The sequence below is a fragment of the Cryptomeria japonica genome, chromosome 10, assembly GCF_030272615.1.
Source record: "Cryptomeria japonica chromosome 10, Sugi_1.0, whole genome shotgun sequence".
Lineage (NCBI taxonomy): Eukaryota > Viridiplantae > Streptophyta > Pinopsida > Cupressales > Cupressaceae > Cryptomeria > Cryptomeria japonica.
In genome coordinates this window covers 703,786,559-703,809,377 of record NC_081414.1, presented here as the reverse complement: position 1 = coordinate 703,809,377, position 22,819 = coordinate 703,786,559, and the positions used below count along the sequence as shown (strand labels likewise).

The window sequence follows — 22,819 nt, the reverse complement described above, 5'->3', positions numbered from 1 at the left end:
TACCGCCAAAACATACTCCCAAAATTCGGGGAGAAAAAATGGGGACCAAGTTGGTACCAACATGGTCCAAACACACGATCTAACCAACTTTTCACCAAATTTTCGAGGAAGCAAGATATTGTGATTTCAAAGCAAATTCTAGGAGTTTGTGGAAATTTGCACCATTTAGATATGTGAAATTGGGCCTTGAATGTCGAAATAAGACATAATTAGGGTATTTGATGAAATGATTAATTGGAGAAATAAAATAAAAAGGGGTACACTTAGAGTAAAGGGCCCAATTTTATGATGTGTAGAAGGATGAAAGAAGACTTTAGATTTAATTAGATTAATTAATTAAATGCTTAAAGGGTATTTTAAATGCAAGATGCAAACACACTAAGGCAATTGATAACCTAAGCGTGGAATTGTACCACCCGATTAAGGGTGTACAATTTACGATGCTAAAGTCATGTTTTCCCGTACAACATCAATTGCCTTGTATGAGTTTTTAAACGGTGCATTGTCTTTGGTATTGTCCATTTGTGCATGTAATGAACAAATTAATTGATGCAAATGAATGTAGTTATTTTTGTAAATTAAAAATACTTAAATCAATTATGCAGGCAAAAGTCTTGTTTGTGTCCAAAAATGAGGCCATTCCCAAGTTAAAATGAACCTGATATATACTTATAGTTATTCAACAAAAGTGTGCCTGAATCAAAAGAGGGAAAGGAATAGCACATAAGATATAGTATGAAAAATAGACCATTATGAAAATACTACAGATTTGAGCTGAATTAACAATGTACTCATCAAAAAGATTACAAAATTGCATAGTTTCCTGTACCATAAAACAATATAATTGAGCCCAGCCAAAATCAGTTGCATGTGGTACATCATATTCTCCTCTGACTGTTAAGCCTGCGCTTAAGTACTTCAAGTGTATAGTTTGTATCCAGAAATTTGCCTTGAACAAAACCTTATCACAGCAACAAACACCGGAGTCAGAGCTGACTTGTTTATGATGTGAGAGACCATGTCAGCTTTAGACATTAATAAAACTCTTTTATAGTGCAATGTTAAGACACGGTTAATTATAGGTTTTGGCATGGTCCACATCAATTTGCTCAGTTCCATCCTAGAATTAAGTCTTCTGTGCTGCAGTAGTAGCAGCCCCTGACAGGCACCACCCAGTGGAGAACCCACGAAGGACCAGGACCAGAACCCTACCCAAACAAGTACGTGGGGGGGGCTTTTGAGGAACCTGATAACAGAGCATTTCATTTAGATTGCCTTTCAAAAGACTAAAAAAGACTTAAGTTTTCCAAGGGACTAGAAAACTAAATATAAGATACAATTGGTTTCTGTGCAACTGTGAGTTATACCAGTTGTAGAGGTTTCCTTGTACATTTTTCAAAGGAATGAGAAACAAGTTATAAGGAGTAATTATCTGTGTATACTTCCATTTTTGTTTCTGTGGCTTGAATTTCGTGTGATTAATTCAATATTTTTCAAAGCATTACATGATTAGTTACCGTGATTGGAATTTTTAACAAGGTATCAAAGTCAAAAATGGGGGAATAAAATCACTCACTCTAGAGAAGGAATTTCAATGCTTATTATTTAGAAATTCATAGGAAGAGTTTCTAAAGGGAAATTGCAGATTTTATAGAGTCACGGGAGTTTTTTAGTTTAAAATTGTACAGCAAAAGGTTTTTCAGCCCATTTTTTATAGAAGTAAAATAATAGTCAAGGTGTGTAAAATCCACAACAGATTTTTTTTTACATTCACAAATTTTCTTTTGTTTTGTTTCATATCATGGCCAGCAAACGTAAATTTGCTATAGCACAAACCCGTGATTAGGGTTTGTGAAGCAAAGGTGGCTAGGATTTTCAGATATTTTAGACAATAGCCAGGGTTTCCAAAATAATGAATGGTTTTTGCAGTAATGACTAGGGCAGCCACATAGCTAGGGTTTCAACAACTCACGGGCTAGATTTTAAGATAGGAAAGAAGTCAAACATTAAGGATGAGGGAAAGAGTGAAGAAGCATCCTCACAGCAAAGGAAAATGGACTTGGTCATTCTGCATCACTCGGTCCAGACAAGAAGAACCTGTAATGTCCCCTTTTAGGATTTACCTTAATTTGGTCCTGAGGCAACAATTCTAACTCAATGTGAGAATTGTAAAATATAATTTCATCAATTCTAAAGGCATTTTATTATAAATTTAATTTATAATAGTAAGAGTAGTTTTAAAGAAGAACTTATCTTGCTAGTTCCCTCTGATCTGTATATTTGAAATATATGCCTCAACATATAAATTGCTGCTGTTCAACTGGGTTTGTAATGTCCCTTCTAAGATCTCCTCTGATTTATAGTTGATTGAGTCTTCTATGCTTCTAGTTCTTATGGTCTTGGTTGGAAATACGTGATGAAAATATTGCCATGTAAAACTTATATCAAGCATACTCCAATAAGTGCCTAATTAGTGAGCCTGAAGTGTTCTTTCAGAATGTAATATCAAACTCCTTCTGTAGTAATTTGACTAATTTCTGATACCAATTTCTATGTATCATTCTAAGAGAAGTTAGAACATCATCTTAGTAATATCATAGAGAGGCATCAAGTGTAATGTCCCTCATTAGGAGTCCCTTTAATGACTGATTAATAATATACAAACAGATTGATGGGATAATCCTCAGATGTGTATAATCATTCTGGAACTGAAAATGTGAATCTGGCCTACAAAGTATGTCTGTGTATGGATGGAATCGTCCTCTGATATATATATCCTAAACTGAAGATATACTTTGATATACAGAATACGTATATTGGATCTGAGTGTATACTGTGCTTGATTACTTTCATTTGATAGCAAATTGGGCTTCCTTCAATCTTGCTGCCTTAACGTAGTTCTCTCCTCTAATCTGTGCAACCCTATATGTACCGAAAGCAGAGGCACCACTAGAGCAGATTCGAATATGGGTCTAAATAAACCCCTATCATGTTGGACAAAATGCGAACGTGGACTGGGGCAGCCCTCCTAGTGTGTTCCGTCTCCTCCTCCTTCCATTCATTAAATATCCTTGGTATTGAATGGTTGTATCGTATGGAGAATAAACATGTCATTTGATGATGATTAATTAAAATTGACCCTCTCCATATTTAATTCGATACTGTTAACTGCTTCCTTATGATAATCCATATTATTCTTTAATCGCTACTACCCATAACTGATGACTATTATCAAACTAATCATCATCTCCACTCAAACGGATATTGCGCAAGTCCCTGTCCCCTCATTAATCGATACTTGCCTAAGTTGGTATCCTTGAATCTGTATGTGTGATCGACCTTCAAAGTCCTTCCTTTGGAACGGTGCTACGAATTCTCAATTACTTATCATTTTTTTATAATTGTTGCTTCCTTCATCAATCTAAACATTACCAACACCATATATTACCATTTCTAAAGCTGTGATAATCTCTTGTCTTCTAATGGAGTCGACAAATGTTTTTGTTGCCCTAGCATAAGTTGTAATCCCTATTACTTATATTGCCCGTGTTGGTAGGTAACTATCATATGTACGTCAGCTTGCTTAAAATCATACGTATACTTTCTTGTTCGGTCTTTCTTCATCATGCCTTTAAACATAACTCTATTTATTTATATTATTATTTTATTTGAATATTTCAATTAATAAGTATTAATTAAATAATAGTATAAATAGATAAAATTTGAATAATCATTCATTAGCAATTACTATATTAAATAATAATAATAATTGTTTCTTTTAGAATATATATATATATATAATGATCAAGGAGGGGACATGACAGAACCAATGAAAGCAACAGCCAAAAGAGGCAACAGTCTCTATAGAAACTCAAATGGATGAGTTTGCTGCTAAGTTTGAGAGAGAGTTCTCGATGGTTTTGTTGTTTGTAATTAGGGATGGCGGATTCCAATTGCCTTAGGCAACATTGGAATCCACCTAAGGGTTTGGTCCCTTCTTTAGCGTGTAGGGTTGGGCCCTCTCTCACGGCACACTCTAAACCACACACCACACTCTAAAGTGTACCCACAAAATAGGGCCTACCCTATCTCATTAAAAGCATTTCAATCAAAAGGGAATTAATAAATAAAAAGGTTAAATATGAAAGCAAGCCGACCTAACTAATCAATCTTGCTCCTCATATAAATGAATAGCAAATTCATTTCATTATACTTACTACAACACATGCGAAATATATACATATCTGCTCATGCAAAGGTTGAGGTAGCGATTACATATATACATCAGCAAACATCTTCATGTTCAGCGAATTACACTTAGAAGGCAGCAGATCACCATTAGAAGCCAGCGAACCCTTGTTGATGCACAGCGAACTCCATTGAAGGCTCAGCAAACCCTATAGAAGGACTGCGAACCAGTTTAAAGGTGCAGCGAAGATCTTTCAAGTGGCAGCAATCATGATCTCTGTCAGTGAGCTAATCTTGTAGACTGCTGTGCCATCCTCCTTGTGACAGCAACATCTGTACTCCAGATAAGTGTGTAATCATCATATGAATCTAATCCATAATCAGATCTGAGGATCCTTTCTGGTTGGGTTTTTCCTCCTAGGAGGTTTTCCCAAGGTAACTGTGTCTTGCTCTTATTTATTCTCTTTCTTTGCTATGCTTAAATCTGGAAAACTATAAATCTCTAATCTAATTATTCTAGTTAGAAACAAATTCTGATTTTTCTGAGTTTATATTAATCTGGAAGTGTTAAAAAAAACAGGTTTCGTGTTTTCTGAGGAATGTTTGGTATATGGATAGTGAGGCTTCTAGGCATATGACATTGACCCAAGACTATGGAGTTCGGATTAAACTTGGTGATGATACCAAGCATTCAATAAAAGAAGTTGGTACTATTCCCTTTCAACTTTAGTCTGGTATCTCTTTGGAGGTTGATGTTTGTTTGTTCCTTGGCTCAAGAAGAGTTTGCTTTAAAGTTTCAATAATGGAGAATAAGGGCTTTGCAATTGAATTCAAGGATCAGCAAGATCTTATCGAGCTAAAGCAATCTAGCCTAGTTACAGCATTAGAGAAGGCAATCTTTAGTTTTACAGGTTATTGGGTGAACCAATTCGAGCAACAATGATGAAAAGCATCACAGATTTAGAGCCTTCCAACTTCTAGGAAGCTATAGAATAGCATGTTAGGTTTGATAGCATGGAGGAGTAGACCTCTATCATGACAAGTGATATATGGAACATTGGGCCAAAACTGGAAGAGAAGTCAATTGCGAGTTCCAGGTGGCTCTATGCAGATTGCAGCATTAAAAAGTACGAAGTGAGGTTTGTGGCGAGAGAATTCTTCCTCCAGGAGGGAGTGAACTATGTAGAGATTTATGCTCCAATTGTCAAATGCACTTCCATTAGAACAATTGTCTTTAATTTGAATCATGGGCTCGAAAATACATCAAATGGATGTTAAGACAACTTTTCTTAATGGTCTCATTGAAGAAGTGTATATAGAGCACTTGGGGCTTTGAAATAAGTGGGATGGAATCCCATGTTTGTTGGCTTAGGAAAGCCTTGTATGGACTCAAACAGGCACCCAAGGCATGGTATTGGAGGATAGATGAACGTCTACTAAGTATGGGCTTCAACAAAAGTGAAGTAGATTTTAATCTTTATTACATAGTTGTTGGACTAAAATGCTGATTTTGTTACTGTATGTAGATGACTTGTTCATTACAAGAGCAAAGCAACTCATTGTAGCGTGCAAAGCAAATTTATCTATTGAGTTTGAGATGAAGGACACTGGCCTAATGCATTACTTTTGGGGTTTAGAGAGAGATTTTCCTTGGGCAAGGTAAGTATGTGTTGAGATCTTGAAGCAATTTCAGATAAAGGATTGCAGACCTTTGACCACTCCTATGATCACTAAAATTAAGTCTGTAACATCTTCAGATTCGGAGTTGATTGATCTCACCTTGTACAAGAAGCTAATAGGTTCCTTGATGTAATTGTGTGGTTTGTTTGGCCAATATATACTTCTCCATTGAGTTTTTGTAAGCAAGAGATCATAATATTGTGTACCTTCATGCATGACATAGTAAGCTATTAAAGCACTTGAGATGAATGCAACTAGAAAGAAGATTACTTCTACATTTTTCCTAGTACATTGTGTTGATTTTGTAACTAGGTGAGAAAATAAATAGGATTCGGATTGCCCGAAGGCATCATCCGAATCCTTATAGGGCAGGGCCCTATCTATTGTATCTAATGTGTAAATCAAATAGGGCTGGCCCCCTTATATATCCTCCATGCCAAACATAAAGAAACTCATGTTTCATTATAGGGCCGACCCTATATTGAAATGTACTAAGTTAAAGCCTCACTCCAAACGTGTGGACCTATCCACATCGTTGTTATATGCAAAATGATTTTAGCGCCCAAGGATAAATGGGCCGACCTAAAGATAAGTAAGAAGATGAACCTCTTATATATTTCAACTACTTGCAAGGTTAAAAGACACAAATATATAGCGAATACATTCTCCCTCTGCAGTGATCAGCGAATGCCATCTACAGTCAGTGAATATATCCTAAGGACAGCGAATGCACTTCTATGCATAGCGAACTCATTCCAAGGTTAGCGAACCTTGTTCTAGGGTCAGCAAACCTGAATCAAGGTGCAGCGAATCACCTTACAGAGACAGCGAACTTCCTTGTGGCAGCAAACAAGTGTATTATAGATAAGTTCTTTCATGATTGTGTATGCCCTAGTTTGAAGACACAATACCACTGTGCATAGCCTGCTGGTTCTAAATGCTTCAAGTGTTGAAGCCGAATTGTACTATCTGATTATTGCTTAATCAGATTTAAGGATCTGTTGTTGCTGGGTTTTTCCTCCTAGAGGGAGGTTTTCCCAGGGTACTTGTGTCGTTGTGTTCATTTTGCTTATCTCTATTTATCTGCAAACAACTAATTAGGAGCTAATTCTGATTTCTGGGTTCTTATATTAATCTGAAAGGCTTATTTTAACATGGTATCAAAGCTCTAGGTTCGTATAGAGGTTGTGATCAGATTTGTGCTCCTATCTAACCTGCTGTTCAAAAGTTTAGTCCTCATGGCTTCTTATATTAGGGCTGAAGATAGGTTGGAAGGTCACACAAAATACTCTTCTTGGAAGGTCAGGATAATGATGGCATTGAATGATCTTGCTGAACATGTTAGCAAGAATGTTAAGGAACCTGAGGATGAAAGTGAGAAAGAAGCTTGGAAGAAGAAGGACTTCCAAGCTCAAAGGATAATAATAGACTCCATCAAAAATCACTTGGTGCCATCCATCTCCTTGAAGAAGACCGCTAAGGAGATGTTCACCACATTGGAAAAGATGTACGAAGTCAACAATACCAGCTACATACTTGCTTTAAGGAATCAGCTCTCTTACATCAAATTAGAGAAAGAAGAACTTGTTGCTGCTTACTTCATGAGAATCTCTGAGGTAAGAGATCAGCTTGCTACAGTTGGGAAGAGCATTGAAGATAGTGACTTATCTATGACTGCCCTAAATGGTCTTCCTCCCTCTTGGGAACCGTTTGTTCAAGGAATCAGTGCCAGAGTTGAGCTTCGTAAGTTTGATCAGTTAATGGGAGATTGCATTCAAGAAGAGTCTCGGCTGGCTGCAAAAGGAAAGATTAAGAACCCCTACGACGAGCAACATGTCCTCTTGGCTAAAAAGGAAGGCAACCATTGGAAGAAGAATGATCTCAAGAGAAATAGAGATTTCAGATCTGCTACCCCTCATTCAAGGCAAAGACCAAGAGACTTATCTCACATCCGATGCTTCCGATGCAACAAGCTTGGCCACTTTGCAAGGGACTGTCAAACTCAGATCGAGCAAGAAGATGCAAACATAAATGAAGTATCAAATCGTGAAGATTTCCTCCTTTGATCTATTGGTTCGTTAATCTATCCGTAAGTTAAAATTCTGATCTTGTTGTTTTATTTCAGTAATAATGTATTAGGAAACTAATCCTTGCAGTTGATCTATTGGCTTACAAGCATGATCCATGAAGGCCCACTTCAGCCATTGCCTTCAGATCTAGATTTGAAAGTCTACTGTAACTTTCTCTTTATTAAGGATACAAATTTGATGAACTCTATTTAGATTTAGGATTGAAATTTGTTGTGGACAAGCTTTTAGAGGGAGCCTCATGTTTTCTTGATTTTGCTGAGTTCTAATCATTGTGTTTCAGATAATGAAATTAATATGTCTAAATGAATTACTTGATTATTGCAAAATGTTTATTTTTGATGATACTAACCATGATACACTGCGTGTATCATCCACCCTCTGCGGAGTGCATGGTGGTAGTCCTCTCTCACCCTCTGCGGAGTGCAAGGTGAGTCCACCCTCTGCGGAGTGCAAGGTGGCTGTTCTTTCCACCCTCTGCGGAGTGCAAGGTGGCAGTTATTCCCACCCTCTGCGGAGTGCAAGACTCCGTAGGTGGTAGTTATTCCCACCCTCTACGGAGTGCAAGGTGGCGGTTATTTCTCACCCTCTGCAGAGTGCAAGGTGAGTTCACCCTCTGCGGTGTGCAAGGTGACAAATTGTCCTTCTCTGGGAGAAGTTTATGTATCCTCTGCGGTTGTGCATGATTTATGTTATATGGTTATGTATTTCTGTGAGTATTAATTATTGCAGGTGTGCATATGGAAAGGTCTCTTTCATCCTCTGTGGATGTGCATGATGAAAGATAATGGTGTTATATGCAGGAAAATGTGAAGTTATGAAGCATTGGCTTCTTCCTCAACTAGCATTGCTAGAGAAGATCATGTAAAGGTTCATTGTAATGTAATTGCGTGATCAAATCACGAATTGTATATTGATTGAACTATTAGGGCTGGGCCCTAATCCTAAAACTTGTAAATGTTCATACCATGGATTTGTCCATGTGAATTTGGTTATGTATTTATTTTCTTCCCTAGTTAAGAGGGAGTGTTGATTTTGTAACTAGGTGAGAAAATAAATAGGATTCGGATTGCCCTAAGGCATCATCCGAATCCTTATAGGGCAGGGCCCTATCTATTGTATCTAATGTGTAAATCAAATAGGGCTGGCCCCCCTTATATATCCTCCACGCCAAACATAAAGAAACTCATGTTTCATTATAGGGCCGACCCTATATTAAATGTACTAAGTTAAAGCCTCACTCCAAACGTGTGGACCTATCCACATCGTTGTTATATGCAAAATGATTTTAGCGCCCAAGGATAAATGGGCCGACCTAAAGATAAGTAAGAAGATGAACCTCCTATATATTTCAACTACTTGCAAGGTTAAAAGACAAATACATAGCGAATACATTCTCCCTCTGCAGTGATCAGCGAATGCCATCTATAGTCAGTGAATATATCCTAAGGACAGCGAATGCACTTCTATGCATAGCGAACTCATTCCAAGGTTAGCGAACCTTGTTCTAGGGTCAGCAAACCTGAATCAAGGTGCAGCGAATCACCTTACAGAGACAGCGAACTTCCTTGTGGTAGCAAACAAGTGTATTATAGATAAGTTCTTTCATGATTGTGTATGCCCTAGTTTGAAGACACAATACCACTGTGCATAGCCTGCTGGTTCTAAATGCTTCAAGTGTTGAAGCCGAATTGTACTATCTGATTATTGCTTAATCAGATCTAAGGATCTGTTGTTGCTGGGTTTTTCCTCCTAGAGGGAGGTTTTCCCAGGGTACTTGTGTCTTTGTGTTCATTTTGCTTATCTCTATTTATCTGCAAACAACTAATTAGGAGCTAATTCTGATTTCTGGGTTCTTATATTAATCTGAAAGGCTAATTTTAACACATGGCCATACGATGGTGATGTAAGCAACCATGAGCAACCTCTGCAATTGTAAAAGATCATGTATCTTCCTAGGACTCCTCTCCAGTGTTGAACGATATATAATTCCAAATTTTCATTTGCAAGTGGATGGAAAAATAGGTTGCAAAGTGATAACAAGGAGGTTTCCAAACTAGTGGGGTTTTCCTTCCAGAAAAGGGTTAAAGGCATTTTTGCATTGTAATGTTCTAGATTTCATCCCAAGGGTGTAATATAGTATTGTAATTCTAGCGCACAAATTTAAAAATGTAGATCCAATGTGTTGTGAATGTCTCTGTGTGTATTGTGTATGTTTTTGAATATTTTGTAAGTCTTCTTAAACACATTTCAACAATTTGAGTATTAATTCTGATTTGTCTGTCATCTAGACAACTATAAAAATTTGTAAAGCTTTTGTAAGGTATCTTTTCAAATTAATAAAAGGAATATATGGTTTTGTGCATGGATAGCTAAGTTATGTTCATCTTGATATTTTGCAATCTCATTTATCTGCTTAGTTGCATGCATAGAACCTAGCTTGTGCGGAGTTAGAAAGTATAGTCTTTAGTGGTATCTCCATTAAGGTAGCATACCTAGATCTCAGTTATTGTAACTTTTGATTTATGAAACCTATGACTTTATTGCCTATTCAACCACCTATCCACTTCCTATTCAACCACCTATCACACCAACACATTCAAAACAATTAAATTTTAAACTTCACTTCATATTGTGTTGATTTAGTTTCATTTGCATCCATGACTAGATGTGCACACAAACATTAGGAGTTATCAAAGCCACATTCCTACACTTTATATCGTTGTTTATCTGCTTAATGAAGGTGCAAAACCTAGTATTGTCAAACTAGCATAGAACACTTGGTGACAAACAAATAGGAGTGTACTATGCATAGGACATGGCTTGTGACAAGGCTTATGTCCATTTCCTGTAGTTAGTATGGCACCTTACAGAAGCCTCCCTTAGCCTAGCAGAGTCTAAAGTAGGTCCCACCTTAGTAAATCAGTCCATTGTTCACCTATCTGATCATAAGTTTGAGGCCTTTTTCCTTGAGTTTGACACCTCTAGCACTCACAAAAAGCCTATCTTTAGGGATTTGGGAACCAAGAACTTTGAGCACCAACATTATACGCATGCATTTAAATTAGGTTATTAAAATGTTAGAATCCATTTTAGGTTTATTGTGCAAGAGATGTATATGCCTTCATTGACTAATTATTACATAATGAATAAAGACAGATTTTAATTTTGTCAAGAAATCAATTTCAAGATGTGATGGCCCTTGGTTGTTCCATTTCTGATAAACTAGTTGGCTGGAATACATTTTAAGATTTTTGTGCAAGAAATGTATATACATTCATTGACGATTGGGAGAAGTTGGGGTCAAACAACACAATGTGAATTCTTTAATAGAATCAAGGACGCTAAGACTAATGGATGTGGGTACTTCTACCATTTTTTTCCAAATCATGATGTGGTCATGGTGGTTTGGTTTTGTTGCTAAGAATGCTTACAATATCAAACCTAAATTTACAAACTTCCATCTATCATGTCTCTCAATCACTGTGGCTTTTCTCTTTCAAGTTTAAAATGTTTTCAAATTTCTCTTTGGAGGCAATTCATGTTATGAAAATGTACAAGGAGATAAGGTTTATTGGCAATGGAGGTCTGCAATATCCCAGATAGAATATTTTTAATTATTTTACTTATAATGATCAGCACAAAATCAATGATCATATAGCTCTGTTGGGTTGAATATATATCTTTGAGTGGCTGGGTTCTGAATAAATCTACCATGAAGTCATTGAAAATCTCTTTGGAATATCATGAGACAATTGTTATATCCATCAATAAGACCTTGCCTTGTTTAACATTGAATGAAGTAGACTTTTCTAAGATTTTATAATTTTCTGGAATATATCACTCTTTTTATTTGCAGCAAAATATATATCATGCTAGGTAAGGATTCACCAGGCTTAACCCCACCTTGAGATCATAAGGCAACTACTGACCTCAATATGCTACAATCGCCTTTAAATCATCTATTGGCAGCAAAAACCACCTTTCTTTCAAAGTTTATCAATTCCTTCCAAAACTGTGATTAGTCTTCATTTGGTACGGCAAGCTATTATAGCTGCTATTAATATATCAATGGCAAGGAAATATCATAAAACATGCCAATAACAAAATGCTACGTCAGCATTTGTCAAAATTTGTCCCCTAAACAGCAGCAGTGCCAATTGATTTAATGCCTTTGAGACTTCAGCAGATTGGAATAGATACAACAGTCATAGGATATGAAGCAGTTGGGGTCAAAAGGTAACAAAATGTATATTAAATTGGCTGCAACTCCTCTTTGAACAAATACCCTTCTTCGATATTGTATGGCATAAATTAAAATAACAGCAGCAAAAACAAATAAGAATCTCAGCAAAAACAAATAAGAATCTGATTGAATTACCAGAGCTGCAATTCATATTTCTAAAGATAAGGCAGCTTCTACTATATTAATCAAATCTGCACGATGGTGATCTCCATGTGAAATCACTTAAAGGAATTGTGGGTTTTCGTCCTCCGATTCCAAACCTAGAGGGTTTTTGTCCTTAGGTCAATTGAATTATAATCCACTGCTCCAACAAGGAGTAGAAATCAGAATATAGAATGATTGATCAATCTAACTTCTTATCCTTGTTTGGCCTCTCTTAAATAGAGTTTTCCTCCAAAAGATATCTGTTCAAATTTCCTTCATGTCCCTTCCCTCCAGCCGACATTCACACCACAATGCCATCAATTAAAAGTGGTTTTCAACACTAAAATATGTATATAATATTAATAAAAAATAAATAAATAAATTTCAAATCTTGGCCCCATGGGCTCTAATTTGAAGAGGGTATATCTACAAACCCATTCTTTCATATTGATCTATCTGATTTCATTTTCACGATCGCCTATTTGAATTCAAGCAATTGTGCATTTGAGGAACAAACCCCTTGATTGTAGCATTTGAGGTTAGGACACAAACCCTTTCCTCTAGCTTAGCTATTCATCTTAAGGATTGCAGTGCTAAATTGAGTTCTTGTTCGGCAATCTCAGGTCAGCATTCTCAGGTCAGCACTAGAGTATTGGTAGCAGCCTATCGTTCCCAGAGCTGTCTAATGCCCATTGCCATCTTCTACTAATACACCTTCTTGAGAGAGCTCATCAATACTTAGTCATTGGGAGCACCACAATTATAGTGCATCCATCTAATAGTCTAATTGAGTGTATGAGTGTTGTGGTGACCATGCCCAGGTCATTCCTTCAACTATAACCACATCTGCAGACCCTAACTCATCCCTCACATACAGTCTGAAGCAACCCCCAGCCTGAGTTCATTGGGAAAGAAACTATCTACTAGCTATAGCGATTAAGGTACCGCACCAGTCCCTACCACATACATCACCATTCTATCATTCAGGTAGATGAGAGGAAGCATCAGATACAAGGTCCAAAGATTCAATCACATCATTGCATACTATGTCACCAATTGTGAGCCACCAACAAGGGTATTTTGTGGCAAATAGACCGAGGGAACTTCAACAACCAACCCAACATGCTATCCTAAATCATGAGTCACCTCTTTAGATCTAGCATACCTGAGTCCTAATAATTGTGGAGGAAACCATTTTCAAACAATGATTGGATCAACAATTTGAATGGTCAGTTGATGTGTATGAATGTATGATGATAAAGACAACAGCACACTATAACTATATGATTTATTTCAATTGCTCATCTGGATTTGTAATTACAATAACTTGTGATTTGTTTGTAATCAATGGTTGATATTACATTCTCAGTTACAACAGCCTATAGGTCAGTAATTTGTTACAGCAGCATCTGACTGTATTTTTTTTATCTGAGCTATAACACACGAATTAAACAAAGAAATGGAAGAATAAATAAGATTAAATATCCTGGAACATCCCAAATTATTTAAAATAAACTTTAATTATAAGAGACCTTATTGTATAGATTCAGGGAAGAAATAAGACTGAGCGGATGGAACGGAGTGGAGGATGGTCCTGTGCAAGCTAGGGTTCCCTAACCTGAGATTTTTTTAACTGTGTGCTACGTTGGGGTGCACAGGACCTGCATGGGGGGCTGGTGGCTGGTTGAGCCCGGGGGGGGTGTGTTGTTTGCAGGGGCAAGGTGTGCAATTTGGATGTAATGGATCCTTTCTCAGCAGAGAGTGTACAGCAGTTGTGACAGGTCTGGGCTTAGGCTGGGTGATTGATCGTGGCTGAGAGTGGGAGGCTTGTTCTTCTGTGAGGTTGTGCTGAGTTTTGCCCTGTGCTGGGGTTTGATTTGTGGGTTTTTTAAATTTCTCTGTGTGTTTTTTTTGCCTTCACGTCTGTAGGTGTCGGCTTTTTCTTTTCTAAAGGGTCTCAGATGGAGTCTTTCCAGGAAGCAGTGATAAATGGAGACCCGTCTTTTTCTGTGCATGTAGACTCCTCTAACCAAAATGCTATGCATGTCGAGAACTCACCTTTGGCAAGAGGAGTTCGATTCCGAAGGTCAATGGGTGTTTAGAGAGGTCCCAAGACAGACCGATCTTAGTAATTCAGCCAGATTTTGTTGTTGAAGATGTATCCTACTTGACAAATCACACATTGATTTGTAAATTCATGGACATGCAGACTTCGCTCCCCTTTCTCGAGTTATGAGTTCAAAAAACATGATGCCCAAAAGGCGATATTGAGGTGAAGCTGGCAGCGAACAATTTTTTCATGGTAGTCTTTTCATGCATGGCAGATCGTAACAGAGCATTCGAAGGTGGTCCGTATTTTTACAACCAAGTGGGGTTGTTCATCAAACCTTGGCATGTAGGGTTTAATCCAGCAGAGTAACTTCCTTCAAGAGTCCCTGTTTGGGTCCGACTTCCTCGACTGCCTTTGGAATTCTATAGGAATGACATTATCCAAATAATTGGACTGCTTTTGGGTAAGCCGGTCGGCCCTTCACAACAAACAATGGACACAAAGGTAATCACCTATGTTCATGTTTGTGTAGAATTAGACTTAAATAAGCCTTTGCCAGATTCTATGGAAATCCAGCTTGGCTCTTCATCTTATATACAGCAGCTGGATTATAAAGCTCTATCGTTTAGGTGTAGATTTTGTCATGAGTACGAAAACTTGCAAAGGAAATGTCCAAGAGATGCTTCTGCAGGACCTGCAATAAATGTGCATCCCCAGCAACCTTCCAAGGTTGATAAACGTAAAGCCCCTATGTCAAATAGGGAAGCGGATAAAGAAGGATTTATTCCAGTAAAGCCTCACAACTAAGGTAGAAGTCAAAAGAGATCTTGGAGGGATAGGCAAACGGAAGAGGTTTTTAACCGTTTCGAAGTGTTGAGGATTTTGAGCAGCATAATGGGACTCCTCAAGGCATGCAGGTGACATCTGAAAGGGAAAATCTTGAGCTCCCATCGGGGGGTCCCCTTCAGATCACTAATCAGGCAGACACTCAAATGATCATGGACCAAGTCCAGGATGGGCATAGGGTTATGGAGACAGGAAGTAAAGAAGTGATGGGAGTGACTTAGCCTTGGTTTTTGTGTAACGGCATCTGAGTTTGGAGGAGAAGACTTCAGAAAAAGGTAGCAAAAATTCACCAACCTTGGGGATCCAACAAAAGATCCTCAAAAAGGGAGCTCAGAAAAAATTACTTAAGGTTGGGAGAAAGAAAGATCGGGAGAAATTAAAAGTCATGGGGGAGAACCGAGTGGAGTTAGGGAAGGTCAAGCCTATTGACTCACACTTCTCTAATATTCAGAAATGATTATACTTTCATGGAATGCAAGGGAGTTGAACAGCATCCCTAGACAAAAAGTTGTTCGAGATTTGATCACAATGCATTCTCCCGATTTTGTGTTTATACAGGAATCAAAGATGTCGGTTGAGGATAGTTTCAAGATAGCTTCTAAATTGTGGTGGAGAGATCAATGTCAATGCATTGGTGCCCAGGGCAGTGCTGGTGATCTTGTTTGTTTATGGGACTCACGCAAGATCTCTCCTATCTGGTGGCTTTCTGGCAGAAATTCGATGTCAGTGATGGCATCCTGTCTTGATTCAAGAGAAGTGTGTCTTTTCTCCAATGTGTATGCTCCACGGATGTTGTTGGAAAAAGAAAATTGTTGTCTCATATTCAGTGTGTTCGAAGTATGGCTCCCTATAATCCTTGGATCCATGCTGGAGATCTCAATGCTATTACTAGTTTAGAGGAAAAGAGAGGCAAGGTTAGTAGATTGGATCCCTCTTCACAGGGGCTTCAAAATAATATCCTCCTCTTGAATTTGATTGATATAAAACCATCCAATGGGATGTATACCTGGAGCAACAAAATATGTGGGAAAGACACTGTCTCAGAAAGACTGGATAGATTCTTGGTTTCTAGCTTTTGAGTTGGAAGCAACTGGAAGACATTGTCTGAAATTCTAGATTGGAGAGGTTCAGACCATTGGCCGATTAAATTGACTGCTTCTGTGGTTAGGGGGGCCTCGAAGCCACCTTCCTTTAAAATTCAGCTTATGTGGTTAAGGGAGCCTTTGTTGCATGACCTTATTGGTATCTAGTGGAGAGAAGGAAAACCTGAGTATGGCACAGCAATGTATTCTTTTGTGAAAAAATTGCAATTTGTTTAATATCAGCTCAAAAAGTGGAACAAACTTCACTTTGGAAATATTTTTATGGCCAAGGCTGCAGCTCAAAGCAAGTTGGACTATATTACTAGGCAGAACAGAGATTTTGATCCTTCTAAGTGTTGAGACATGGACCAGCTAGGACTCGAACCTAGGACCTTCCAACGCTGCTGGAGTGCTCTACCACTGAGCTACTGGCCCCTCTTGAACCAGTCCATCGTCGGTCCGGGTGTGGATTATATCCAACAGCAACACCCCCCCTTAAGCCACACCTCTCGTGTGCTTGGGGCTCCTAGCCTGGACCTGGCTCTTAGCCTGGACCTGGCTCTGATACCATGTTGAGACATGGACCAGCTAGGACTCGAACCTAGGACCTTCCAACGCTGCTGGAGTGCTCTACCACTGAGCTACTGGCCCCTCTTGGACCAGTCCATCATCGGTCCGGGTGTGGCTTATATCCAACAGCAACACTAAGGAGTCCCTTAGGGAGGAAGCTCTGGCTTTTAAAAAGCTCAATGAAAGGGAATTGAGGGAAGAAACTTACTGGAAGCAGAAATCTCAGGTTGATTGGCTTCAAAAGGGAGAAAAGAATACAGCTTTTTTCTTCAACTCGGTGAAAGCTAGAAGACGCGGCAATATGATCTCATCCCTCAAATCAGCTACAGGTGATCAACTTCTTTCTCTTTAGAAGCTATTCGATTCTATTCTAATATTTTTAAGGAAGACTCTCCCTTAGCTGTGGATGAAGAGAATCAAGTTTTGCAATGTATCCCTCAGGACATACCCAATGAAATGAATGAGATGCTTATCAATCCAATTTCTCTTAATAGAAAGGATCCTATTTCAGATAAAGAAAGGGAAAGCTCCAAGCCCAGATGGCTTCCCAATCGAGTTCTTCCAAGAATTTTGGGAGATTATAAAATTAGATTTTTGAGAGGTGGTGCCAGAATAACAAACAGATGTTAGGAGCTAACTCTTTGGACTTGTTTAGGCCGATTGCTTTATGTAATATTGTTTACAAGATTATTTCAAAGATAATTATAGAAAGGCTTAAGTTGTGCCTTAGCAGGGTTATTTCTGAAGAACAAGGAAGTTTTGTGGCTGGTAGACAAATCTTGATGGTGTTGTCATAGCTTCTAAGGCCATACATTCCATGGAGTCTTCTAAAGAAAAAGCTATGTTCATAAAGCTGGATATGGCCAAAGCTCATGACTGTGTTAAATGGTCTTTTATCTGAAAAGTTCTCTTAGCCTTTGGCTTTGGAGCAGATTGGGTTAGATGGGTGATGAGTTGTGTCATATCTGTTTCCTACTCGGTTTTAATTAATGGTGAACATTTTGATTTGTTTAGTGCTTTGAGAAGCCTTAGGCAGGGAGATCCTCTCTCCCCGTACCTTTTCATTATCATAGTTGCAGGTCTGGGAAGACTTCTAAAATCCCATGTGAATCAAGGAAGCATTCAGGGATGGACTTGGGATAACAATTTGCCTTCACACACTCACCTACAATTTGTGGATAACACAACCTTGCTAGGAGTGGCCAGAATCAGAGAAGCTTTGAGCTTCAAACGAGATTTGGACATCCATCTTGCAGCCTCTGCTCAGAAAATTAATGAAGACAAGTCCTCTATTTTCTTCTTTAATTTTCATCCTCTTATTCAAGCCAGGATAGCTCACATTCTTTGATTTCAGATCAGATCTCTTCCTTGTTAGTATTTAGGCATTCCTCTCTCTGTTGGCCCTTTACCTAGAGAGACTTGGCAAAATGTTTTAGATAAGTTTTGTGGGAAAATCAATCATTGGACTTCTAGGTGGTTATCCTTTGCAGGCAAAGAACTACTTCTAGAAGCAGTGGTTCAGGCCCTTCCTATTTACAAATGTATGGTGCAAATAGCTCCTCCAAGTTTCATCAAGGGCTTGGATTCCTTCTCGAAGCAATTTTTGTGAGCAGGTTCTTTGTTGGCATCTAAATGGAGTTTGGTTAAGTGGAAATCTATCTGTACGCCAAGGCAAGAAGGTTGACTTGGGTTGAGACAAGCTTCCCTCACAAGTCAAGCCTTGGTTGCCAAACTCTACTGGAGATAGTACACTTGTCAGGGATTAAAAACGTTGATATTCTAGAATGAGCTTGGAGGGTAAAGAATCTTTGATTTGGGACACTCTCAAAAAGGGTGCCAGCTTGATTAAGCAAGGTTTGTTTTGGCTTTGTAAAAGGGGCTCGAAAGCTCTATTTTGGTACGATTCCAAGGATAGTTCTCATCCTATTCTTTCAGAGTACCCACATCTTCAGGACCATCCTATTCTTTCAGAGTACCCACATCTTCAGGACCTTAGCCAATGCTTCATATTGGCAGGTTAGGCTAGAGTGGAGAATTTTAAAAGTGTCCATAGAGTGGGACAGTTTAAGATGTGGAGGTAGAAGGAGCCTACGGACTGGCCTCAGGGGGGCTCTATTGAGCCTCATGAGTAACTGTCCCGAATCCTAGCTCGTGAGGAACAGTGCGCTCAAGATTAATGCAGATGGGTCCTCTCAAGGAAATCCTGGACATGCTAGGATTGGTGGAGTGGGAAAAGATAGTTCTGGCAAGGCCCTTTTCCTCTTTTCCATCTACAAGGGACGGAGGACCAAAAATCTTATGGAGGCTCTTGCTCTCTTGTATGCTTTGGAATGGGGATGCTTGCTCAGTTGGAGTAAGATTGTTTGTGAATCTGATTCCCAAATTTTAGTTAATCTTCTAAATAATCAAAAGTTTGACAGTGTTAATTGACAATTAGCCTCGGTGGCCCATCAGATCCTTAGGTTGGGAGGCTATTTGGATACAATTTCTTTCACCCACATCCCTCGGGTCGGGAGTGGAATGGTGTTGCTGATTGTTTGGCTAAATGGTCTTCTGAGCAAGTGGGTGAGTGGAATATCAGAGGTTGGGAGGAGATCTCTTGAATGCTCTAGTAAATTACAGAAATTGATTCATGAGGACATGCAGGGTAGCAGGGTTGGTGTGGTTGGCTTTCTTGGGAAATCTTGGGAAATGTGTCCCTTTTCATTATCTGAGTTCGTTGCTGGTTTTGTAGCCCTTAAGGGGGCTTATTCCCTTTGGTTGTACTAATGGTTGATTGATTGAATAAATTTTTGCCCCTTTGATTCGAAACAAGAGACCTTATTGTATATTTTAACTTTACTTGAGGCCTTCTTTAATATAATTTTAATCCCATTTCCAAGGTACAAAACTCTCAAAACCTATAGAAAATGTATGACGGGTGTTTTGGGTTTCAACTTGGTTTAATTTTGAAAAAAGGGGCATTACAAGGTCACTCATATATCTTAACATAACCTTAAGAACGTATTTTAATTTTGTATAAGAGATTTATATGGCCTTCATTGAAAAAATTAGGAAAGACTAGAGCCAAACCAGGAAATGTTAATTTTTTAGTAGAATCAAGGATCTATGTATCATGGATGTGGGTAAAAGTACTAATTCTTTTTCCAATCCATGGTGTGGCTATAGTCCTTTGGTTCAATTGCCAAGAAAGATAATAATAACAAAACTAACATCCATCAAGCCTCTCAAATGCTATGGCTTTTCCCTTTCAAGTTTAATACATTTTTTAAATCCTCTTGGAGGCAATGCTTTGTGTTAAAATGTCCAAGGGGATGAGGTTTGTTGGCAATTGGCGTCACTCATAAGAATGTGACCCAAGTTCAGATGCCCCCGCTGAAATAAGGTGGCACATACAATAATAGGCATGTAGTGAGATCTTACTGTAGCAATTGTGGGGTCCATTTGAGTGCGACTCATGTTTAGAAATCTTTAAAAAGTGGTCCAAGAATGCTCCTCTCCGCATTATATGAACCCTATAACCTGTGAGTAAAGCTCCTATATCACAACCTGGTCATTAATACACCACGCCGTTGTTGGTTAGGAATCCCCCTGCTCAACCCAGTTATTTATATTGTGTTGAATTTTACTTTTGCAACATTGGAAGCAGGGGCTCTGTTAAGAAAAAGAAATTGGGGGGAATGTCTGTCTTGCATATAATTATTCATAGATTCAAAATCAAAACTCAGCTTCAACTCCACAAATCCAATGAATCCACTGAATTGACAAAAAAAACTATACAACTCACAATGAGACTGCTACTCCAAATGAAATATTTTACTTGCAAATGAGGGTTTTTCCATTATTTCTAGCTTTTAGTGACAATTTTCGATATTGCGCATGAATGACTCGACAAAACTTAGACAATCCCATGAAAACTCGAAGACCCCCATTGAGTGGATCCGGTTTAATTCATTCACAATCTCTTTCTGGACTTGAGAATTGTATCACTAACTAGGGGAGTCTCATAACCATGATTACAGTGTGGACATACAATTTTGGTGGTCTCATGTAATGCAAAATTTCCATGATCATGTGGAAAAACGGGATATGAAATTTTGAATCTGGAATTAGTTGCGTTCAAACTTATCCCTGATGATGTTTCTATCAAGAGACCCGAATTCTGAGACGGTACTAAAGCCACGAAATTAATGCCAGAAGGATCTTACACAATTACACGATGCCAACAATCATTTAAGAACAAAATAGGAAATAGGTTTTTAGTTAACCAAAACTACAAAACACCACTACAGTAAAAAAATTCTCATTTAAAAAAAAAAAAAATTGGGAATAAGTAGGTGAGCACCTTGATGCAGAGATTTCCAGGACTGATAATGTGCTGGATTTTTCCTGGAACGAGCATAGATTTGAATTTGGCTGGCAAATCAGGCGCCCTGTGTGGAATGTGCAGATCTCCCAGAGCTAATACTAGTACCATCTCTACTCGGTCTGGCTTCACCTCCACTGCTCATAATGAAAAAAGTAATGAGCTTCTATATTAGAAAGCCCAATAATGATCTTCTGAAACAGAGAGCCTAAAAAACCAACTTATATATTTCAAAACCTAATTAATTTAAAACTAAAGTATCTGACGCGAGAGACATGCAGTTCCTGAGCTTTAATTTTTAATGGAAGTTGAGAAATCCATATATAAAAGTGTTTTAAAAAATCATTATAGCTTTGAAAAACGAGTATTGATGTTCGTGTGATGAGTTTGAAGGCAAATTAAGAAAAGGAAGAACAACGATAAGAATTGAATACCTGAAAGAAAAGATCAAATTGCGCTGGCTTTCGAAACAGCCAAATCCTTCCTTGAATTTGCAAATGAATCTCTGAACCGTTCGCTGATTGCTTAAAGATGTCTCGCCCGGATCTGCTTAGAAGAGAGTTAATGGAGAATTTGAACCCGCGACCCTTTGATGGGAGGGCCACTCAGAACTCGAAAAAAAACTGAACGATGTGGTAAATAACAATTTAAAGTAATAAAACGTAGCTAAAAATGAAAAAATACATATTGAGTCCCATGGTCAAGTGGGTGCTTGTAATGGAAATGGATTTAACTCTTCACTGAGAACTCGAAAAAAAATAAACGATGTCGTAAATAACAATTCAAAGTAATATAACGTAGCTAAAAATGAAAAATTACATATTGAGTCACATGGTCAAGTGGGTGCTTATGATGGAAATGGATTGGTTTTTTTGTTTTTGTTTTTGTTTTTTTATTTTTTTGTTTTTTTTAATTAAATATAGATGATTTATAATATATAAGATTCTTAATACTTCATACAAAGGCATCTAATTATGTTAGAAAAGTGTACACTTCTTACCTTGTACAAGATATGTTAGAGAACATAACACATTTGTTTGATGAGTGAGACTGAGAGTAAATTCGTTATGTTCCCTAACATAATTATGTTAGAAAAGTGTAACATATTTTAACTATGTTCCCTAGTCTAATTAGTTCAATCAAATTCACTCCCCCTAATTCTCCCATGCACTTAGTTAACTCATCGATCAAATGTGTTATGTTCCCAATCAATGTAAATTGATAAATAATAATTTTTTAATTAAAATTGAAATAATTCTCAACTATCTCGTGCTTACTACATCTCCTCATCAATCCTCCAAATCATGGAGATTAGATCTGAGACTCTAGCTTGATTCCTAACAATTCAATTGATTCTCTTACAAGTCAATAAATCAAATCTATTTCTCATCATTTTTAAAAAAATCAATTTCATACCCAAATTCCATTAGTTTAATATCCAAATAATCATTAACAATCTGAGCACCTACATTCGAAAGGAGAAAAGCTTCACATCATTTCAAAAAAATCAATTTCATACCCAAATTCCACTAGTTTAATATCCAAAGAATCATAACAAAT

General features: G+C 37.9%; 1 protein-coding gene and 2 non-coding genes across 4 annotated transcripts in view; all 3 read right to left on the bottom strand.

Annotated features, from left to right (window-relative positions):
- Positions 1-22,018, bottom strand: part of LOC131078200 (vacuolar protein sorting-associated protein 29) — a 66,632-nt gene extending 44,614 nt beyond the window's left edge. For both annotated transcript variants that reach the window (XM_058015861.2, XM_058015862.2), the window contains exons 1-2: positions 21,694-22,018; positions 21,239-21,396 (exon numbers count right to left, since the gene is read on the bottom strand). In XM_058015861.2, coding sequence (XP_057871844.1) covers positions 21,239-21,370 — 132 coding nt within the window. In that variant the 5' untranslated portion in view covers positions 21,371-21,396; positions 21,694-22,018. The remainder of the gene's footprint in view (positions 1-21,238; positions 21,397-21,693) is intronic.
- TRNAA-AGC (transfer RNA alanine (anticodon AGC)) lies at positions 16,688-16,758 on the bottom strand. Its single transcript has one exon. It is a non-coding gene; the product is annotated as a tRNA-Ala (tRNA).
- Positions 16,904-16,974, bottom strand: TRNAA-AGC (transfer RNA alanine (anticodon AGC)). The gene has a single exon. It is a non-coding gene; the product is annotated as a tRNA-Ala (tRNA).
- Positions 22,019-22,819: the final 801 nt, after the last annotated feature.